The sequence below is a fragment of the Lemur catta genome, chromosome 2, assembly GCF_020740605.2.
Source record: "Lemur catta isolate mLemCat1 chromosome 2, mLemCat1.pri, whole genome shotgun sequence".
Classification (NCBI taxonomy): Eukaryota; Metazoa; Chordata; class Mammalia; order Primates; family Lemuridae; genus Lemur; species Lemur catta.
The window spans coordinates 3,303,305-3,326,470 of NC_059129.1; the positions used below are offsets into that span (position 1 = coordinate 3,303,305).

The window sequence follows — 23,166 nt, forward strand, 5'->3', positions numbered from 1 at the left end:
TCAAGGTCAGGAGTTCAAGACCAGCCTGAGCAAGAGCAAGACCCCCGTCTCTACTAAAAATAGAAAGAAATTATCTGGACAACTGAAAATATACATAGAAAGAATTAGCCGGGAATGGTGGCACAAGCCTGTAGTCCCAGCTACTGGGGAGGCTGAGGCAGGAGGGTCGCTTGAGCCCAGGAGTTTGAGGTTGCTGTGAGCTAGGCTGATGCCATGGCACTCTAGCCTGGGCAACAGAGAGAGAGAGAGACTGTCTCAAAAAAAAAAAAAAATGTTTATATGAATAAGCAAAATACCCACAACAGTCAAGACAATATTGAAGAAAAAGAAAGGCCGGGCGCAGTGGCTCACGCCTGTAATCCTAGCACTCTGGGAGGCCGAGGCAGGTGGATCGCTCGAGGTCAGGAGTTCGAGACCAGCCTGAGCAAGAGCAAGACCCCATCTCTACTAAAAATAGAAAGAAATTATATGCCCAACTAAAAATCTATATAGAAAAAAAAAAAATTAGCCGGGCATAGTGGTGCATGCCTATAGTCCCAGCTACTCGGGAGGCTGAGGCAGGAGGATCGCTTAAGCCGAGGAGTCTGAGGTTGCTGTGAGCTAGGCTGACGCCACAACACTCATTCTAGCCTGGGCAACAAAGCGAGACTCTGTTTCAAAAAAAAAAAAAAAGAAAAAGAACAAAACTGGAAGACTGACACTACTCATCTTTACTATAAAGCTACAGTAACCTAGAATTGTGACGCTGGCAAAAGAATAGACAAAGGGATCAGTGAAACAGAATAGGGACCCCAGAAAAGACCCACAGAAATACAGTCAACTGATCTTTGACAAAGGAACAAAGGTAATACAATGGAGAAAAGACAGTTTTTTCAACAAAGGGTGCTGTAGCAATTGGATATCCACATGGAAAAAAAAAAACAACCTATATACAGAACTTACCCTTTTAACAAAAATTAGCTCAAAATAGGTCATAGGTGTAAACATAAAAAAAGAAACTATAAAACTCCTAGAAAATAATATGAGAAAATCTAGGTGGCCTTGGGTTTGGCTGACATTTTAGATACAACACCAAAAGCATAATCCATTAAAGAAAAACTTGATCAAGTAGACTTCACTAAAATTGAAAACTTCTGTTCTGCAAAGACACCATCAAGAGAATAAAAAGATGAGCCACAGACTAGGAGAAAAAATTTCCAGGACACGTATCTGATAAAGGATTTATATCCAGAATACACAAAGAACACTCAACAATAAGAGAACAAATAACCAGATTTAGTAATGGGCCAAAGACCTGAACAGACACCTCAACAAAAAAGATATACAGATGAAAAGTGAACATATAAAAAGATGCTCAACATTATGTCATTAGGGAACTACAAATTAAAACAAGATTTTACCACCCACCTATTAGAATGACTAACATCCAAAAAACTGACAATATCAAATGCTGACAAGGATGTGTAACAACAAGAACTCTTATTCATGGCTGATGGGAATGCAAAATAGTATAGCCACTTCAGAAGATAATTGGCTGGTTCCTTCTTTCTTTCCTTTCTTCTGTCTCTCTCTTTCTTTCTCCCTTCCTCTCTCTCTCTCTCTCCCCCCTCTCCTTTTCTTTCTTTTTTTCAAGAGACAGGGTCTTACTCTGTCACCTAGGCTGGAATGCAGTGGTGGAACTCCTGGGCTTAAGGGATCCTCCTGCCTCAGCCTTCTGAGTAACCAGGACTACAAGTGTTTACCACCACACCCAGCTAATTTTTAGTAGAGATGGCGTCTCACTATGTTGCCCAGGCTGGTCTCAAATTCCCAGCCTCAAGCAATCCTCCCAGCCTCCCAAAGTGCTGGGATTACAGGTATGAGCCATCGTACCTGGCCAAGATGGCACTTTCTTACAAAGTTAAAGAGACTCTTACCATATGGTCCAGCAATTGTGCTGCTAACTGTGTTTACCCAAATGAGTTAAAAACTACATCCACATAAATGTTTATAGCAGTTTTACCCCATAATTACAAAACTGGAAGCAACCAAAATGTCCCTCAATAGGTGAATGGATAAACTGCAGTACACTCATACAATGGAATATCATTCAGTGATAAAAAGAAATAGTTTAGACCCGAAATCATAAAACTCCTATAAGAAAATATAGGGGAAAATTTAATGACATTCGATTTGGCAATGATTTCTTGGCTACAATACTAGTGGCACAGGCAAAAAAGCAAAAATAGACAAATGGAACTACATCAAACTTAAAAACTTTTGTTCATCAAAAGACAGAGTTGGGGCCGGGCGCAGTGGCTCACGCCTGTAATCCTAGCACTCTGGGAGGCCGAGGCGGGAGGATCGCTCAAGGTTAGGAGTTCGAGACCAGCTCTGAGCAAGAGTGAGACCCTGTCTCTACTAAAAATAGAAAGAAATGATCTGGACAGCTAAAAAATTGGCCGGGCATGGTGGCGCATGTCTGTAGTCCCAGCTACTTGGGAGGCTGAGGCAGAAGGATTGCTTAAACCCAGGAGTTTGAGGTTGCTGTGAGCTTGATGCCATGGCACTCTACCCCAGGCAACAGAGCGAGACTCTGTCTCAAAAAAAAAAAAAAAAACCAAACAACCAAGTGCTGGTGGGGCTGTAAACAAGTTAGAACCCTTGCACACTGTTGGTGGAATTATAAAATGGTACAACCACTATAGAAAAGAGTATGGCAATTCCCCCCCAAATTAAAAATAGAACTATCATACAATTCAGCAACCCCACCTCTGGGTATATATCCAAAAGAATTAAAAGCAGGGTCATGAAGAGATATTTGCACACCCATGTTCATGGCAGCACTGTTCACAACAGCCAAGAGGTAAAAACAGCCCAAGAGTCTACTGACAGATAAATGAATAAACAAAACATGGTGTATATATATATATGTACAATGGAAGACTATGCAGGCTTAAAAGGGAAGAAAATCCTATCACATGCTACGTACAACATGAATAAACCCTGAGGAGTTAGCATCTCATTATGCTAAGTGAAGTTAAGTCAGTCACAAAAGGACAAACTATGTGATTCACTTATACGAGGTATCTAAAGTCATCAGATTATAGATATCGAAAGTAGAACAGTTGTTACTAGGGGCTGGGAGTGGGGTGAAGAGAAACTTGTTTCATAAGTATAGAGTTTCAGTTCTGCAAGAAGAAAAAACTCTTGAGATCTGTTTCACAACAATGTAAATATACTTAACACTACTGAACTGTACACTTAAAAATGGTTAAGATGGGAAATTTTATGATACGTGTTTTTTTACCACAATTTTAAAAAAATAGCTATTGGTCCACAAGAAGACATGGAGGAACCTTGAACGTATACCTCCAAGTGAAAAGGGTACATACTATATGATTCCAACTATATGACTTTCTGGAAAAGGCAAATCCACAGACAGCAAGAAGACCAGGGCTTGCCAGTGGTGGGGGGAGGGAGGAAGGGAGCTGGAGCACAGGGGACTGTTGGGGCAGTGAAACGCTTCTGTGTGATACTAGAGTGGCAGACACGTGACATTGTGCATTTGTCAAAACCCACAGAATGTACAACACAGAGGGACCCCTAAAGTAAATCATGGGCCTTAGTTAATAATAAAGTATCAACGTTGGCTCATCCATTGTAACAACCGCACCCCACTGACAGCAAGCTGTGAAGGACAGGAGAGAACGAGAACGAGGGAGGAGAGGTAGAGGGAGGAATATGGAAAATCTCTGTACTATTTGTTCAAATTTTTCAGTAAACCTAAAACTGTTCTAGAAAATAAAGTCTATTAATTAAAAACTTGTTAAAACAAAACACAGGGGAAAACCATGGGACTTCCTGCTCTGCGCACAGCCCCTACCTGGGGGACAAACGACAAGTCCCTGCTACACTGAGCTCCTGGCTAAGTGCTGGAACTTGCAGCCCAGGGTTGGTCACAGGAAATGCTGGGGAGGAACTCAGAGCGGAGTTGAACCTCAAAGGCCAAGCAGAGCTTGTACTGGGAAGGGAAAGGCATTCAAGGAAGGTGGAACGGCATGAGCAAAGGTATGGAGACAGGAGCTTGCTAGTACATCAGGGGGAGAAGGCCATGTCAGGTGGGAAGCAGGAACAGAGGGAACCCTGGGTAACTGCACAGGTGGATAAGACGGGAGGCTCACCTGGAGAGGGCCCCAAAAGCCAGACCTCCCTGGCATACCTCGGCTGGGCCCAGGGTTCTGTGCTGCTCCTGGCAAAGCATCCCAGTGGCAGTTTACTGAGCACCTGCTACGTGCCAGGTGAGCACCAGGCACACTACAGGAATTAGCTTAAACACTGCCCTGCGCCACAGCGTCGGGTTCAGGGGGCCGAGACGGATATCAGGCAACTGAGGACAGTGGTCGAAAGAGGGCAAGGATGGCGAGGGCCAGAGAGAGGAGGACAGAGAGGGACAGAGACAGCGGACAGTGACTGCAAGGGACAAGTAACTAGAGACCAAGGACAGAGGCAGGGCAGCAAGAAATGGACAGGACGTGGGGGATCCAGAGAGATGGAGGTAAGAGAAAACACCTCGTGGCAGCACGTGCCCCAAGGAGCTGCGGGAGACACGTCCTGGGTTCCGGCGGCAGCTGCGCGCCGACAGCTCTGACTTGAGCCCTGGCTTGGGCTCTGCCGCGGCCTCCAGGGTGGCCGAGTCGCCACCGCGAGCCCCGCGCGCCCCCTTGCGGCCGCCCAAGCTCGCTCCCCTTCGCCCGCGGGCTGGGTCCTGGGAGGCGGAGCCGGCACCCAAGCAGCAACCGGCACACTCTGATGGGAAGCAGCGCTGCCCCCACGCTCCACTGCACAAACCCAAAGCCAGGCTGGCGACCACTGGCAGAGAGGGGTCAGGCTCCCTGCTGTGCGCTGGCCCACCCACCAGCTCCCGCCGCAGCTCAGGACAAGCCCTCACCCTCTGCACACCCAGGGGCATCTCCACCAGGCCCTCAGTCACAGGGCGGCCCCAAGCTGCACGGGCTTCCTGTGTGGTGCACACACCCAGGATCCCGAGGTGCCCCCCTCCAGCAAAGGCAGGCAGCAGTGGACGCAGGGCTGAGGTCCCCACTGGTCCCAGCATGTGCTGACAGGTGCAGTTTGGAGGTGATGCCACATCCCCTCAGGTATAAACCTAAGTCTGGGAACCACTTAGGGAAGGAGGAAGAGTCACCCCACCGGGCATCACTCCCACGACCCACTTGGGAAATCTGTGCAACTTTAAGCTCTGGGTCTAGTGGGGCAAATAGCCGGAGCTCCACTGGGCCTGCACTCCCAACTCTTTCTAGCAAGACACCAACCAGCAGGCGAGGGAAGAAGCGGCCCCGCCAGCAGGAGAGCACATGACTGCCATCACACAGGGGGCTTCCTCGTGACCCACAGCCCTGCTTGGTGTCCTCCCCTGCCCACTCTGATGGTAAACGGGGCTCAGACCCCCAAAGAGCAGGGGCTGGACCAACACACCAGTGACAGGGCAGAGAGGGCCTCTCAAAGAAAGGGAAGGTCACGGTCCAAAAGCAGCCACCTCTGAGTCTGCTGTCACTTTGCCCAGGCTGTCCCCTCTGCCTGGGATGCCTGGCCCCTCCTCAAGCAGGGCCCGTCCCTCGAGGACTGGCCCCGGCAGGGCTAAGCTGGGCGAGCGTGCCAGACCCCACCAAGCAGGGGTTGCAGAGGGGCCGGCAGCCAGGCCTTGTTACATCTCCATCCCCAGGGCTCAGGCCAGTGTCTGGAACCCACCGTTCAAGGAACATCACAGGGGAAAAGTCATGAAGACTGGGCAGTGCAGCTTCCACAAAAACAGTAAAGAATAGAAAGTTGGAGACAGAGTCCCTGCAAGTATGCACAGTCACTGGGACAGGGTGCTCACGGTGGGTCTCCCTCCCCTTCCCACTCCTCTCCCTCACCCCGACACACTCCTCACATGGGTCTGCTGGCCCCATGCTCCACCCCAAAGGTCCTGACTGTGGTCCACATCCCCCAATCCAACCGGTCTTCAGAGACTCGACACCACCTCCTGGGGAAGCCCCCTGGCCAGGGATCTCGGCCCCTGTCCTGTCTTGGCTTTCCTTCTCCACCTGCTCCCTGCAGGCGTGTGACCCTCCCAACCACACTTCTCGTTCTCTCCTGGGGACCTGCTCTGCAGTGAGCAAATGCACGCCAACGCCCACGTCTCCCTTTCAGCCTGGAGTCTGCTCAGAGCCTCCTGGGTCCAGACTCTACTGACACCTCTGCTAGGACATTTCCAGGTACTGTCAGCTCAAAGCACCATGTCCCTCTCCCAGAGCCTGTGTCACAGGTCTGCTCCTCTGTACCCAGCTGCATGCTGCTGGCACGAGCCTCATGTAAGGGAAGGCAGCTCAGACAAACCAGACAGGTGGCCAGCTGAGGCTGGCTGAGGGTGGAGACAGACACTGAATGACACAAACCAGGGACCAGCATGGGGCAGCGTGGGGCTCTCATCTGACAGGGATTCAGGCAGGGTAGGGGTTCCAGATGCAGATGTGAGCAGGAGGCACGAGGGGCAGCTGGGGGTGGGGGCTCACACATGCCCACCCTAACTTCAGTGCCCTCTGCCCCATAAACAGCTCCAGAGGCATGGCCCCCGAGGCCCGCACAGAGCCCCACAGGCACTCCCACCCACCTGCTCACCTTGCAGGCTGTGCCCACGAGGGCTCCATCCCGGCTCCAGACAGCGCTCTGCACCAGGTCCCCGTGGGCTGCCAGCTCTGCAGAGAAACAGCCTAGGTCAGGCCCTGCGCAATGAGGGCACCAGGGAGACAGACACGGGGGGGCCAGGCTTGGAGTAACTCTCAAGCAAGGGCAACTGCTAGGAGGGTCCCTTTCAGCTGGAGAGAGCTCCTTCTAGCCACGCTGCACCTGCACCGCTGGGCTTTTTCCTTCCAGCCTGCCCTCACCTGACTGTGCTACCACTCAACCACCTTCTGGGGCTCCCTGCTCCATGGGCCAGCTCTACTTCCCTCCCAGGCTCACTTCTGTCACTCCCCAATACCCCCCACCCCACAGGGTCACTCTCGCCCTGGGCCTCAGCTCCTGCCATCTCTGCTGTCCTCCCCTAGGGTGGCGTGGTAAAATATGTCCATACGTCCTCTGAAACTCCTCCTGTTATGGGTTGAATTGTGCCCCCACCAAAAAAAATGTTGAAGTCCTAACCCCCAGCACCTGTGAATGTGACCTTATCTGACAATAGAATCTTTGCAGATGCTCCAGTTAAGCTGAAGTCTGTGGAGTGGGCCCTAATCCAATATGACCAGTGTCCTTACGCAAAATGGAAATTTGAACACATAGAGACTCGGATAGAGGGAAGACGACATGACGACATGAGAAGATGGCCAGTGACAAACCAAGCAACGCCGAGGCTATGGAAGCTGGAGAGAAGCTGGAACAGACCCTCCCTCGCAGCCGCAGGAGGAACCAACCCCACTGACAGCTTGACCTCGGACTTCTGGCCTCCAGAACTGTGAGACGACAGACTAAGCCACCTGGTCACGGCTCTTTGTTACAGCAGCCCTAGGAAACTAACACACCTTCATCCAAAATGTGGCACCCAATTCTCTTCCTCTCAGGTGTGAGCAGGACTTCGTGACTCACTTCTAACACAGAGAATCTGGTGGAAGGGATAGCACGTGACTTCCAAAGTTAGGTCATAAAATGCACTGAGGCTTCCTCCTCCTCCTCCTTCCTCTCTCTGTCTCTCCTGGATTGTTCACTCTGGGGGAACCAGCTGTCATGTGGCAGGGCACTCCAGCACCCACGGGAGGCCCATGTAAGAGGACTGAAGCGTCTGCTTACAGCCAGCTCCCTGTGAGGGCTCCATCGTGGTAGCAGAGCCTCCAGCCCCAGTCAAGCCTCACGAGAGACCCTGAGCCAGAACCACCCACCTAAGACACCCCCAAATTCCCACCCCCCACGAACTATCAGATAAATGTTTGTAAGTTGTTTTAACCCTCTACGTTCGGGGTAACTTGTTCTGAAGCAATAAATAACCACAACACTGAGGTTCACTCTCCTGGAATTAATGCCAGCTCTGCCCCCGACTGCACTGTGGCCTTGGCCAAGTTAGTTAACCTCCTGCACCTTACCTGTACCACAGGAATGATGACACCTCCCCTCGGGGGCTGCTGTGAGGACGGACATTTTGAGGGGTCATGAAGCCCTTCTGTTTCATGCCCCCCCCCCCCCCGGCAAAGGACAACTCCACAATGGGCACCAGCATGAACTCTGGGTCCCAGCCCTGGAGGGAGAGCTCGGCCCACCCCGGATACTGCACAGCCCTCTGGGACGAGTACTCGCCTCAGCTCCCGCAACGCTCTGAGCTTCTGCGCCTACACCTCTAAAGCAGGGACCGGCAGGTCAGGCAGGACCCTGCGACAGAGGGTCCAGGACACCTCAGGGCTCAGCTGCCGGTCACACGTGTGCAGTCATGACTGCTCAGCCCCGGGGGGAAGGGTGCTAACCCAGCGCCGTGATCACCCACCGGGAGGCTGGGGGACAGACACGCATGTTGTGGGGTGCTCTGGAGAGCAACAGCCTCCCCTCCCAGAATAGGAAGTCAATGGTTTGTTTTCAAAACTGAAAACAATTTCTAGAAATAAATGTACAGAAGTTATTTAGAAAAATGGAGGAAAACAACAGAAAAAAAGTAGCTCAGAGAGATGAAAACAGATGCCCACGTGGAGTGGAGGGGGATAGGGTGTTTATCACAAGCCTTGTAGAACTGTATTTTTTAGACTTTTTATACTACATATGTGCACAACTCTGATCCGTGTTTTTACATTTACGTTACTAAAAACGTCAACAAGGAAATGACGTGCTGTTGAGACCGGGCTGCCCCTGGGAGGGCACCACAGGGCAAGGTGGCCCGTACCTGCCAGAGGCTGCTGCTTGGCTGCATCCCAGACCTTCGCAGCTGTGCCTGCTGCGCTCACCAGAATGCCGTCCGCGGTAGGATGGAACTGCAGCACTGCCACCGGGAGGTCCTCCTCCAGCACCACCCCGGCCACCGAAGGCAGGGTCTGGCCAGGGGCCGGCAGTCGCCAGAGTTTCACCTGCGGGAAAGACGACATCCGTGAGCCAGGGCCGGGGGGCCTCGCTGCCTCCAGGCAGCCTTCCCCAGGGCTGCCCCTGACCCCAGCGAGGCCTGTGCTGGAACAAAGCGGCTTCCACCAGGACACCCTCTGCCTGTTGAGGGCACCCCACCTGCCTCTGCTGCTGGGCTGGGAGCTGTGTACCCCGTGTCGGGGCAAGGAGGGAGGGAAAGCTGACTCAGGAACCACATGGTGTGGTCAGAAGCTGGAAGGACACGAGAGTGGGTCAGGGGCTGTGCTGTGTCCCCAGGCCTCCCCCGCCACGGAATCTGCTTCCCCTGGGCAGGCGCACAGCATCAGAGCAGGTCACGGCCGCAGCTCCTGGCAGGCCCTCGGGAGCCGGTGTGAGTCCAGGAACTTACAAGGTCTGGGCTGGCCCAGCCCTGGACACAAGCAGAGGGGCCCCAGGTTCTGGAGGGGGGAGTGGGGGAGGGGGAGGAGGGGCTGGATTGGGGGCTCAGAAGGCCCCAGCCTGGGGGGGGACATCGAGCAGCTCTTCCACCCAGCTCCACTCACCGTCCTGTCAGCTGAGCCCGTGGCCAAGAGGAAGTCATCAAAGGGAGAGAAGTCCAAGTCGGTGACCAGGTCTGTGGGAGAGGGATGGCTGAACCTGCTGGGACGTGCTGTTTCCAACCCAGCGTGACCCTCCCCAAGCCCAGGGCTTCTGTGGTGATACCTTCTGCCCACACCAAAGCAGGCCACCTCTGAACACCATGGGGGCACGTGCCACAGGCCCCCACCTGACACATGTCCCCCAAAGCCCTGCTGACCCAGGATGTCTGAGGGCCCTGGCATCAGGAGGTTGGCAGGAAATGAGCAGGAGCTCCTTGGGTTACAAGGTACCTGCATGAACAGAGCCGCCCAGCCTGGCCCCTGCTAAGGTGACACACCCAGCTGCTCCTTCAGTTGTAGAAGGTCCCCAGGAGCCGCCTGATAAATGCCTTTTTGGCTTAGACAAGCTGGAGTTCACTTTAGCTCTTTGCAACGGAAGAACCTGAGCAGCTCAGCTCTGGAGGGTGGGGGGGACCCAGGTGATCGGAGCCCAGAAGGGAAAGGAGGCTGGGGGTCTGGGGGTAGAGACAAGGCATGAAGGGCAGTGGGGTGAGACCAGGGCTGCAGGTCTGCATCATCCAAGCCAGAAGCACAGCGACCACCCCCTGCTATCTGCCTCCAGTGGAGCTGAGGAGGACTATTTTCCTCCTGGCAGGAGGAGACAGGGAAAAGATGGCGCAGAGAAGACAGGCACCCTTGGGACAGCTGCAACCTGGACTCCCAGTTGGCAGGACCCCGACAGTCCTGGGCATCAAAAGGGACTGGGTATGGTGGCTCATGCCTGTAATCCGAGCACTTTGGGAGGCCAAGATGGGAGGATGGCTTGAGGCCAGGAGTTCAAGACCAGCCTGGGCAACATAGCAAGACCCTGTCTCTATCAAAAAAAAAGCAAAAAGCAAACATACATAGGGTCAGACAGACCTGGGTTCTGATCCTGGCTCTGCCAGCAGCTATGTGAACAATGAGTATGTTCCCAACCTCCCTGAGCCTCAGTTTTCATAACTAAACAATGGGTTATTTTAAAACCTACTTCAAAAAGATTTGAGACTAGATGAGAAAACAGACTTCTTACACATGTTACAGCATACATAGAACTCTAAAATATTATGCAAAGAAGTGAAAAAAGCCAGATTTCAAAGGTATGTATTATACGATTCCATTTATGTGAAATGTGTAGAAAAGGCCAGTCTATAGGACAGAGGGGGCAAAAGTTTCCTATATACGGTAAGGTAGTAAATAGTTCAGGATTTCAGGGCCATACATTCTCTGCCACAACTACTCAACTCTGCAGCTGCAAGAAAGCACCCGTCAATGAACAGGTGTGGCTGTGTTCCATTAGATCTATTTACAAAAACAAGCAGCCGCCTGGATTTGGCCACAACAGTAGTCTGCAGACCTCTGCTACAGAGGCAGAAGGCAGATCAACAGTTACCCAAGGCTGTGGTACCCGGGGTGGAAACGGATCAACCACAGAGGGGCACTCAGGATCCTTTGGGGATGATGGAAATGTTCTAAAACTGGATGGCGGTGTGTACAACTCTATAACCTTAATAAAAATCGTGAAATTATTCACTTAAAGCAAGTAATGTTTACATTATGTAAATGATACCTCAATAAAGTTGTTTTTTTACTTTTTTTTTTTTTTTTTTGAGACAGAGTGTCACTCTGTTGCCCGGGCTAGAGTGAGTGCCGTGGCGTCAGCCTAGCTCACAGCAACCTCAAACTCCTGGGCTTAAGCGATCCTACTGTCTCAGCCTCCCGAGTTGCTGGGACTACAGGCATGTGCCACCATGCCCGGCTAATTTTTTTTTCTATATATATATTTTTAGCTGTCCATATAGTTTCTTTCTATTTTTTAGTAGAGACGGGGTCTCGTTCTTGCTCAGGCTGGTCTCGAACTCCTGAGCTCACACAATCCGCCCGCCTCGGCCTCCCAAGTGCTAGGATTACAGGCTTGAGCCACCGCGCCCGGCCTACTTTTTATTTTTGTAAAGTTTTTTTTTTTTTTTTTTTGAGACAGAGTCTTGCTCTGTCACCTGTGGTGTGAGCTACTGCACCTGGCTAAAGTTGTTTTAGAAATTTTTTTTTTTGGCCGGGCGTGGTGGCTCAGTCCTGTAATGCTAGCACTCTGGGAGGCTGAGGCAAGAGGATCGCTTGAGCTCAGGAGTTCTAGACCAGCCTGAGCAAGAGCAAGACCCATCTCTACTAAAAATAGAAAAATTAGCCAGGCTTTGTGGCATGTGCCTGTAGTACCAGCTACTTGGGAGACTGAGGCAGGAGGATCGCTTGAGCCCAGGAATTTGAGGTTACAGTGAGCTATGATGCCACTGCACTCTAGCCAGGGTGACGGAGTGAGACTCTGTCTCCAAAAAAAATAAATAAAGTGTTTTAAAAAGATTAGACGAGTGGGCCGGGCACGGTGGCTCACGCCTGTAATCCTAGCACTCTGGGAGGCCGAGGCGGGCGGATCGTTTGAGCTCAGGAGTTCGAGACCAGCCTGAGCAAGAGCGAGACCCTGTCTCTACTAAAAATGGAAAGAAATTATCTGGCCAACTAAAATATATATAGAAAAAATTAGCCGGGCATGGTGGTGCATGCCTGTAGTCCCAGCTACTCGGGAGGCTGAGGCAGTAGGATCCCTTAAGCCCAGGAGTTTGAGGTTGCTGTGAGCTAGGCTGACGCCACGGCACTCACTCTAGCCCGGGCAACAAAGCGAGACTCTGTCTCAAAAAAAAAAAAAAAAAAAAAGATTAGACGAGAAAATGCAGATAATGTACTTAACACAGAGAGCACTCTCCCTCAATCGTTACCATTGTTGTTAACCACCATCATCATCATCGGAACCCCTACACCCTACAGTGCATTGCATATCCAGCCTGAGGACCAAGGATCCACCCCTTCACCTCCCCACAAGGCCTCCCAACAGGCAGCCAGGAACACAGGCCAGAGAGACTGGGCCCACGGCCGCTGCAACTGGACAGGGAGCAGCAAGGCCAACTGGCTGCCGCAGCCTGAGGCAGGCAAACTGCTCCCTCCAGGCAGGCAGGCTGCCAGGCGGGCTGCTGGGCGCCCCCAGAAGCAGCTGCAGCAGACAAAAGCTCTCTTTGTGAGTGCCCATCTCTGGCCCTGCAGAGCAGCACAGCCACCTCCTTGGAGGGCCCTGAGGATGCTTTGTGGGGAAGGGTGTCCTGCTGGGCTCCAGGAGAAAATGCAGGGCAAGAACCACACAGGTTTGAGTCCTCAGCAGTGACAGGGAGCCAGCATCAGCCTGGGGCTGGCAACTGAACATCCCCCTCCGTCCAGCTCCACAACCTGCAGCACACAGCTGCCCTCCTCTCTGCCCAGGCTGGAATCCTAAACCAGGAAGACCAGCCTCCTGGGCCCCACCTTCTCCCAGAGAACACACAGCAAGGACGACAGGACGGACCTGGCAAACCATGGGGCTGTGGAACCAGTGGGCAGGGATCTCTGGGCCTGGGCGGGGTGTGTGGAGTGGGGAGCAAGTTCTAAGCTTCCTGGGTCCAGCACCCGCTCACCTGAATGGCAGCCCAGGTGGGCCACATGTCTCTTGTCCTCTCCTTGGTCTTCCAGAGGCACGATGCCCAACACACCTGTTAAACCAACACAGGATCTCTGACTTCAAGCCTAGTGGGGGGACCATCTACCTCCCCACCCAGGGGTCTCAGAGGAGACAAGATCCAGAAGCTTAGCCTTGGACCCTCCCAGAACCTCCACCAATCACAAGACCATTTCCTTCTGGACGTAGTGATTGGCCCAGGTCAGACTCTTGCCTCATGCAAGAACCATCCATACATCGGATGTACGGAAGACGCCGGGGAAAGAGGTTCTCCATTCACATTATAGGTCAGATAAGAGGTCAGCTCAGGGCCACTTTTCCCAGCTTTATCTAAGAAAGACGACAACACCCGGGGCAGCAGAGCTGAGAGAGTAAGTGAGAGGTCAGGGCCAAAAGCACCTGTGAGCCTTTGGACACAGCTCTGTCTGAAGCCCCTGACTTCTTAGACAAGCCAAAAAGTTATCCATTTTTTGCTTAAGTCAGTTTGAGGTCTGAGCTATCACTAGCAACCAACAGAGAGCCATCTAACACCCAGGCTTTTCAAATCTTTTCTTCCTACTGACCCCAACATCCCTGGGCCCACAGATGAGGAGGGGGTAACATACAGGGACAGCTGGAAACAGAAGCGTCAGTCACTTCCCGGCCCTCTTGGCTATGCTCCTGAAGACCACAATCAACATGGTTTATATGTACACACACTCTGATCAAGGTTGCTCCGATTACCGCATGTTGGCCAGTTTGTAGGGGCCAAGGCCCTGCGTGGTGCTCACCTCTGAGCACCCCACCCCCAGTCATTCCAAGCCCCCATCCTATCTAGAGTGAGGATGTTTGAATCTCCACACTGATGGCCACTCCCCTACCTGGACGGTCACAGTTGAACGCAATCAAGCTGCAGCTTGATTTGATATGGTTCCCACAAGAGGGGGTGGTTCCGGCACGAATGTCATTGATCCAGGCCTGAAAATAAAGAATAAGAAGTGTATGATGAGGGCCAGGGGTCTGCTCATGCCTAACGCGGGAGCTGGGGCAAAATCCAGGAACTCTGCCTTAAACCTACACCATTAGAGATGCATTCCTTTGGATCAAACCTTGTCCCCACTCACACAGTCCCTTAGAGGATGCAAAATGTTCTTGAAATGGTAACCTCAGTCATTAAGGAGGCAATTTTGCTTATTAAGATAGTTCCCTAATAAGAGGGAGGAGGCTGTCAAAAGGAAGCTCAGGTGGAAATAGGCTAATTAAGCAGTGTGCGTGGGGGGCAGGGTTGTTTCTGTTAAAGGGAGGGAGAAAAGCGGAGAAAGGAGAAGTGAGCACCTAAGAAGACAGACTCAACTTTCTCGACTGTATTGCTGAAGGCCTCCTCCGAGTACCAGGAGAAAAACACCCAGCTCAGAGAGGGGAAACATCGGGGCCTGGCCTCATCAGAACATGCCTTTCCATGAAGTCCCACAGATGAGTGAAAGCCGCAGGCCACATGTGCAGAGGCAGAGGAGCACTTTTTCTGAAACTATGATCAGGGAGGTCCACGTATTTCTCTGTTGGTGTCAAAGCACTGCTGCACACTCCTACCTGCCCCTGATCAAAGGGCACCCGTATTTCCAAGTCCACCCACCCTCAGCATCCAGGAAACCACCTCCGCCACCTGAAGTTTCTATTTCAATGTTCACCTGCCACAGAACATCAGTACCCTATTTTTCCCTCCTGATTCATGTTTACTGCATAAACACAGTGACAGGAAATATCTTTGCAAAGGCAGACAGGTCACCTGTTCTCCCACCTCCCTAACATACACTGTTTTAAGCTCTCCCTGTAGTCTGCGATTCCATGCCTGTCTGTTTACTTTGCAGGACTGAGGCCCACCCAGGAGCACGAAGCAGGGCCTCTCAACACTCCCCAGACGCTTCCAAGCAGCACTTACTGTGCTCAGAGAGACTGTCTCAAAGTAAATCTAAGTGGCTCCCCACAACCTTTCCATGGCTCCCCACCTGCACTCTGAATAAAACCCAACTTCTTCCTGTGGCCCTTGGGCTCTGCAAGGATGGCTCTGGACTCATCTGTCACCACACTTCCCTGGTCACTGCCCTCTATCCACAGCCATTACTCCACTTTCCCTTCCTACACTAGGCTCTTTCTCAATTCTCACCCTTCTAGCTTCAGCTGAATGTCACCTCCTCCAGTTGGCCTTCCTTGACCACCCTATTGAGATGAACTCCCACCTCGCCATTGTCCATTCCACCCCTCATGTGTGTTCTTCAATGCACTTAGTAAAACTTGCAATGCCTCGTTTGCTGGGTGTCCCTCCTGGGAGTCTATCAGTGCCACAGGGGAAGGAAAATGCAGTCAAGTTCACTGTTGCAGCTCTGGCAGCTTGGCACAGCACACAGTAGGTGCGGAGGAAACACTGCCCAAAGGACAGAAATGGAGCCTCTGCTCCAGGCTGCCCTGACATGCATTGGGCCACGATGGGGTCACTTGAGGTCAGTTCCTAGGCCCAAGTATCCGAGGACACTCCCATGCCTTGCAAATAACACAGGGAGCAGCAGACAAGGGCTGCCATCATCTCTGAAGCACAAACCTCATCAGACCTGCTGCCTTTCCAGGGTCCGAGGTGCCCCCCAGCCCTTGGCTCATCTCTTCCTGTGGGTTCCACCTGCTCAGGCTCCCCCCACCCGGCCCCACCCAGACGCTGGGGGCATTACCCAGAGTGAGGGAAGAGCTTGCCCAAGCAGCGAGAGGAGGAAGCGCCTGCGGAAACGCAAGGGAGGGTGGCGTGTCTGGCGGAGGGGCTCCCCCCTCAGCAGACACACTCAGACAAGCCGAGGCCGGGGGAAGGGGGGCATTCCTCCCACACCCCAGCCCGGGGCAGGGGCCATGGAAGCAGGGGGGAGGAGGAACCCAGGGCCAGAAGCGCCCCAGCCCTGGCTCCTCAGCGAGGCCGACCGGAAGCCAACAAGACAGGCGGCCTCGCAGGCCTGGGCCCGGGCCGGGAGGGCTGCGCCGCCTCAGGGGTCCCGGGCCGAGGCGGGCAGGCCAGACAAACCGCTGGGATCACCGGACGACCAGAGCAAGTCCAGGAGGGCCGAATTCTGCCCTCCGGGTAGCCACGAGACGACATGCACGCCAGGGCCGGGACCTGAAGGGGGCGCCCCGTGGGAGGAGGGCTCGGGGATCCCCGGGGTCCCCTTGAGAGGCCCGGGCAGGGGGAGGGGCGGACGGCCAGGACCAGGGGCTAGCACGCGGGGCCTGCAGGCCGGGCTCACCTCGCGGCGGGGCAGCCGGGCCTCCGTGTGCCGTAACTTGGACACCTTGAAGCGGTTCATGGCGGCGGGGACGACAGCGGGCGCAGCTTCGAGGACCCGGGCGTCGGCTCTCAGGTGCACGCCGAGCAGCCGCTACACCCGCTGCCTGCGGCCCCACCCGCGCCCCGCCGCCTGAGGCCCCGCCCCGACACGCCCCCTGGCCAATCGCGGCCGCCCCCGGCCTGCCTGGCCCCGCCCCCGGCCCCTCGGCTTCCGCGCGCCCGCGCCGTCGGCCCCGCCTCGCAGCCAATCGCGGCTCGGCCGCCCCTCGAGGCCACGCCTCCGTGCTGAAGCGGCGGACAGGCGCGGGTGGGAGGTCACGTGCAGCGCAGCTGTCCGCCCACAGCCCCTGCGGTGCGCGCGTGGGGACAATCGCGATTTTCTTGCGGGCAGGATTTGCCCCGGGAGGCTTTTCCGTGTGCCTGGCGCGCCCTCCCGCACGATCTACCTCCTCAAGTAGAGAAGACAGAAATTTACTCCATTTCAGAGACAGGACACCCGGGCTCCAGGAGAGTGAGTGTAAGCCGCTGGCCCCAGGTGACACGGACTGGAAGTGGCGGAGGATGAAGAGCTCAGGTCTGAATCCACTCTCGGTCCTCGGGACCTACTCAAAAGCCTGCTTCCCGCCCACCCTGCTTCGGCCTGGGTGGCTTGGTGGGAGGATGGGGGCCTTCATGCCTTAGTCGGGCAGGTCTTGCCTGGTCCCCACAGTGCCTGGGGCGTGGTGCGGAAGGACTCCCCCTCAGGAAATCAGTGAACTCCTTTACAGATAAGCTGAAAGGGAGAAAGATAAGGGCAGTGAAGAATCCCTTAAATAGCCAGTGCTCTGCGGCGCTTACTTCCCCAGCAACTCAGGAGAAAAGAGAGCAGGTTCATTCCACCTGGGGCTGTTCCTACCACAAGCATTTCTCTTTGCTTCGAAAATTGACTCCGTGATTCCAGAATGTGCGTTCTGCTTGAAAACAGACCGAACACCTGCTCAGGCGTGTCTGGAAAAGGGACTTTGATCTGAGGAATGCAAATGGTTACTCGGGAATGGCCAGCTGCTTCAAAAGTTCTCTGTCCACAACCGGACCCAGATGACAGCCTCACCGGAGGTGATTCACAAAGTTTGGCCTAATGATGGGCTCCAAAGGACCCCAAAACACAGGTTCTTTTTTCCGTTCTCACCGGTAAATTGTGAGGACTAAAAGTCGACTTACCAGTAACCTGCTAATGGCTTAGTAACCTACTAGGTGATTTAAGAGCAACTTTGATTCCATGAAATAAAAACAGAATACCAGTGAAGTTGATGCCTAGGATTCAGAGTTCTAAGCCCTTTGGCAGCCCCAGAGGTACAGCATTTCCACGGCACACACTCCCCGGACTCTGGAATTCCAGCAACTTTGGAAGAGGCACAACCAGTGCAGTCTTGAGCTGATCATGGTGTTCAATTACTGCAGATACTACTTAAAAAAAAAAAAAAACTAAAAAAAATATTAAAAAATTTACCATCTTAACCATTTTTAAGTGTATGATTCAGTGGCATTAAGTATATTAAGATTGTTTTGTAATCATCACCACCTTCCTTCTCCAAAACTTTTTCATCTTGCAAAACTGAAACTCTGTACCCATGAAACAATGGCTCTCCGTTCCCCCTCCCACCAGCTCCTGGTAACCATTATTCTTTCTGTCTCTATGCATTTGACTAGGTACATCCTGTGGGTAGAAGCATACCGTATTTGTCTTTTGTGACTTTCTAATTTCACTTAGCATTATGTCCTCAAGATTCATCTGTCTTATAGCATGTAAGATTTTCTTCCTTTTTAAGGCTGAATGATACACTGCTGTATATGTATACCTCACTTTGTTTATCCATCTATCCATCAATGGACACTTGGCTATTGTGAATAATGCTGCTACAAACATGGCATACAAATAACTCTTTGAGACCTGGCTTTTGGTTATTTGAGTATATACCCAAAAGTGGGATTGCTGGATAATATGGTAGTTTTATTTTTTTTTTCATTTACTTATTTATTTAGACAGAGTCTTCCTCTGTCGCCCAGGCTATAGTGCTATGGTGTCATCAAAAACTCACAGCAACCTCAAACTCCTGGGCTCAAGTAATCCTCCTGCCTGAGTCTCCTGAGGAGCTGGGACTACAGGTGCCACCACACCCAGCTAATTTTTTCTATTTTTAGTAGATTTGGGGTCTTGCTTAGGTTGGTCTTGAACTCCAGACCTCAAGCAATCCTCCTGCCCCAGCCTCCCAGAGGGTAGTGTTATTTTTAACTTTTGAGGGACCACCATAGCAGATATTGCTTTTTAAATTATAGTTACTAAGAGTTCAGTACTATCCCTTAGTTACTGTTTGCATAAACAGCATTTGACATAACTTTCTAGTTAGGGGACATTCAGACATTATGTATGTGGTTCAAATATAAACCATTTGTACACACATTGCAAAGATTCATGTAAACCTCCCACATTTGCTTGGTGTCACTTCATTGTTATTTGGGGGCTATTTATTTATTTATTTATTTTTGAGACAGAGTCTCACTCTGTTGCCTGGGTTAGAGTACCATGACGTCAGCCTAGCTCACAGCAACCTCAAACTCCTGGGCTCAAGGAATCCTCCTGCCTCAGCCTCCCGAGTAGCTGGGACTACAGGCATACACCACCATGCCTGGCTAATTTTTTCTATATATATTTTTAGTTGTCCAGCTAATTTCTTTCTATTTTTATTAGAGACGGGGTCTCGCTCGTGCTCAGGCTGGTCTCGAACTCCTGACCTCAAATGATCCTCTTGCCTCGGCCTCCCAGAGTGCTAGGATTATAGGCGTGAGCCACCACACCCAGCCTATTTTGGGGTCATTTATTTATTTTTAGAGATGGGGAGTGCAAGGGTGTGATCACAGCTCAGCATACTCTTGAACTCTTGGGCTCTAGTGATCCTCTAACCTCAGCCTCCCTAGTAGCTGAGACTACAGGCTGGTGCCACCACGCCTGGCAAATTTTTTAATTTTTTGTAGAGATCGGGTCTCATTACATTACCTAGGCTGGTCCTAGACTCCTGGCCTCCAGCAATCCTCCCACCCCAGCCTCCCAAAGTGCTGGGATTACAGGCATGAGCCACTGTGCCCAGCCTATTTATTTATTTATAAATCTACCATTGTGTCAGATGGGCCTAAGGACGCACAGTCAGAAAGTAAGAAAGCCATTAACCCCCAAAGGTAACAAATGGACATGCCATAGGCTACATCTGGCCCACAGATATTGTTATGGATTTCATGTTTGTATCTTCCCCAAATTCATATGGTGAATGTCCCCCAACCCCCATAGGATAGCATTAGGATGTAGGGCCTTTGGGAGGTAATTAGGTTTAGATGAGGTCACAAGGGTGAAGCCCCATAATGATATTAGTGTCCTTATAAGAAGAGAAAGAGACTAAAGCTCACTCTCTTCCTTTGTGCAAGCACCAAGGAAGGTCATGTAAGGACATAACCAGAAAGAGGCTCTCACCAAGAACCAGACCATGCTGGCATCCTGACCTTGCACTTCCAACCTCCAGAACTGAGAGAAATAAGTGTTTGTTATTTAAGTCACTCAGTGTATGTTTCAGTTTTTTTTAAACATTAAAAAATTTTTTCTAATAAAACAGAAATTTGATAAAAGTTTGGATTTCAGCCTCTTTTGGAAAATGGAAAGCTTTGCGAATGCAGGTTCACATCCTCAGATGGCTACAGTAGGCTGCAGCTGAGTGGCTCTTGTCACCTTTATAGCAGGTGTCCTCCTGCTCACCACAGTCCTACTGGTCCCTGTCATCTTACACGTGGCCACTTCGCTCTTATACTTTACCTGCCTGACCCTGGCACCTGATTTTGTGACCTCTAACTTTCTCTCCCAAGAGCTGGCTGTGCTGGGTCATGTGACTGTATCTGGGGGCCTGTTGGAAGCAGAGTAGGAGAACGTCAGCCTTCCCATCTACACAGTGACCAAGCTGAGCTCCATAGCCAGGGAGAGGGAAGAGACAGAGGGAGATCGAGGCCCAGAAAATGACCATCCAACTATCCATCTCACATGTTCCCAAGTCCATTCTGGCTGGAGAAAGTGATTCCTTCTAGTGGAGAGTTGGGAACACTGTGGCTGCTACAGACTTGAGCAGAATAAATTACTTTGTGAACTGCAAAGTTGGACTGGAGGCCCTCTGAGATCCCTCCCAGTCCCACGAGGCTATGAATTACCAGCTTTGTTTCTCTATACTCCTAGTAATGCAGACATGCAGACAAATTCACTGTTTGTAAGGATGCTGGAAGACATCTCTTTGTCCTGAATGCTGGCTGTCAAATGGCGAGCCAAATCCCAGCAAAACAATGACGTCTGGTTAGTCTGGTGCCGGCATGGTGATTTAGATTTCACAGGTCCTGTTTTCAAGAATAATTTAAGAATCTGGGAGTCTGTTGTAGTGAGGTCCTCATTCTGTAAAACTCAAAAACAATTCATCCAACTGAAAGAAGGAACATTTAACTGAAAGAAAAGGGACTAGCAAGGACGAAAACGGCAAAAACCCTGCAGGAAAGCCTGAAAGAATCTTAAGATATATCCCAGTTTTGTTTTTATTTACTTATTTATTTATTTAAGACACAGTCTCACGTTCTTCTCTTTGCTAGAGTGCTGTGCTGTCAGCCTAGCTCACAGCAACCTCAAACGCCTGGGCTCAAGCAATCCTCCTGCCTCAGCCTCTCAAGTAGCTGGGACGACACGTATGCACCACCATGCCCAGCTAATTTTTTCTATTTTTGTAGAGACAGGGTCTCGCTCTTGCTCAGACTGGTCTCAGAACTCCTGAGGTCAAGTGATTCTCCTGCCTTGGCCTCCCAGAGTGCTAGGATTACAGGAGTGAGCTACTGAGCCTGGCCCTGTATCCCAGTGTTAAACTGTGATGCCAAAGGAAGAAGCTTCCAATTTGGTGTCCCCTAATCTTCTGATTAAGTGATTTCCATAAGTCAGAATTTTTGTAATAGAGGGATGAATGAGGCCAGCTTCTATGCCAACAACAAACTCCTTAGATCTAGTTATCTGCCCCTGAACTATTTATTGAAATGCACATTGAAAACACTTTTATACATAAACCCCACCTTGTTTATTTCAGGAGCTGATGAAGAAACGTACATGTAGTTATCTCAGAAATAAACAATTACGCAACCAAATACATTTCAAAAATTGGACAAAACACTCATTATCCCTTCTCAGCATGACACTGTACTTTGAAATATTACTTTGTTGTTTCTGAAATGGAGTATACCAATGTGTTCTTGGAGCTCTTAAGTTTTAACTACACCTAGTGACTCATTTTTATTTTTTACAATAACAGAAAATATTTTACCAGCGAAAAAAACAAAATTTAACTTTTGTGTTGATAATTCACAACCAAAGGGCATTTTCACAAAAAAGACTTTTTTCCAGCATGATGTTTTTCACATTAGAGGCTGTGATCACCAAAGGATCTGTAGCTTATTCTCAGCATCTGTGATACTCTTTTTTTTCCTTTAAAAGAGATTCGTGTGTTTCTAAGGTTTAAAAAACATTGCTTAAGTTTAACCCTAGTTTGGTCAAAAAGATATTTAACTGCAAGCTGAAGCCACTTGTGGTTTATTTAAAAGGCTTTTTAGGAAATCGTTAGGATGGTGGTCCAACTGGAATACACTCAGGCGACCAAGGCAAAGACACAGCTCACCTCCTTTCGCAGGGAACTGCACCCACTGCAGACGTCACGCCCCAGCACATCTGGATCACACATTCACATGCCCTTGGAATTGTCCTATAGTCTCTTAGAGAGCAAAGGAGAAGCTACAATTAGAGAAATCGTGAGGTAGCTTTTATCGCCTCTGGAGAGACTGGCTCAAGCCTTTCTGCCCACCCAGAAGGGCTGCTAATTCACATGGGAGGGTCGCAGCCATTAGCTGCCATGAACTTGGCCAGTGGAATTACACCTGGAGTGGTCGGTGGTTTCAGCGAGAAATCGCAGAGGAGACCCTCTCATCTCCCTTTGCCCTCAGCCTGGCATCCTGGAGAACTGTACTTAAACCCCCTACTAGTTCTCACAGATCTCCTGGCTCAGGGGATCAGGATTACTGGTCTAGTCAAAGGAAAAGTGCAGAGGGGGAAATGCTTGCACTGTTGTGTGCCTTTTCCAAGTAACATTTGTTTCTTCTTAAAGCTCAAGTTTTGGGGGCTTCAGACTGGAGAACATGGGAGGATATTCTGCCTGGGAGTGTGGACAGGAGTGGTCTGTGTGTTCACTGCAATCTTTGGCAAGAAGCCTGGGATGAATCCACTTGTGATCAGTTGTAGCTGAAGTCCATGGAAGGCAGGGCAGCAGTTTGTACTTGGATGGTAATAAGTACTTGCCCTGCCTCTCTTTTGTCGTGAAGAACAAATGAAATTAAGCATGAGAAAGTACTTTGCGAACTACCCAGGGCCACAGAACTGGGAGCTACCAATCACAATGACATGACAGACACATGGTTTAAAGGAAAGAGCCACAGTTTTACTGTTAGAAGACGTGGGATTGGGTCTTGGTTCACTCACTAGCTGTGTGACCTTGGACGAAGTTGAGTCTTTCCATCTTTCAGAGCTT

At 51.0% G+C, this 23,166-nt stretch overlaps 1 protein-coding gene across 1 annotated transcript in view; it reads right to left on the reverse strand.

Moving 5' to 3' along the window:
- Positions 1-16,676, reverse strand: part of CORO7 (coronin 7) — a 53,874-nt gene extending 37,198 nt beyond the window's left edge. The window contains exons 1-6 of the mRNA XM_045542461.1: positions 16,506-16,676; positions 14,106-14,202; positions 13,205-13,279; positions 9,633-9,703; positions 8,897-9,077; positions 6,661-6,737 (exon numbers count right to left, since the gene is read on the reverse strand). Coding sequence (XP_045398417.1) covers positions 6,661-6,737; positions 8,897-9,077; positions 9,633-9,703; positions 13,205-13,279; positions 14,106-14,202; positions 16,506-16,565 — 561 coding nt within the window. The 5' untranslated portion in view covers positions 16,566-16,676. The remainder of the gene's footprint in view (positions 1-6,660; positions 6,738-8,896; positions 9,078-9,632; positions 9,704-13,204; positions 13,280-14,105; positions 14,203-16,505) is intronic.
- Positions 16,677-23,166: the final 6,490 nt, after the last annotated feature.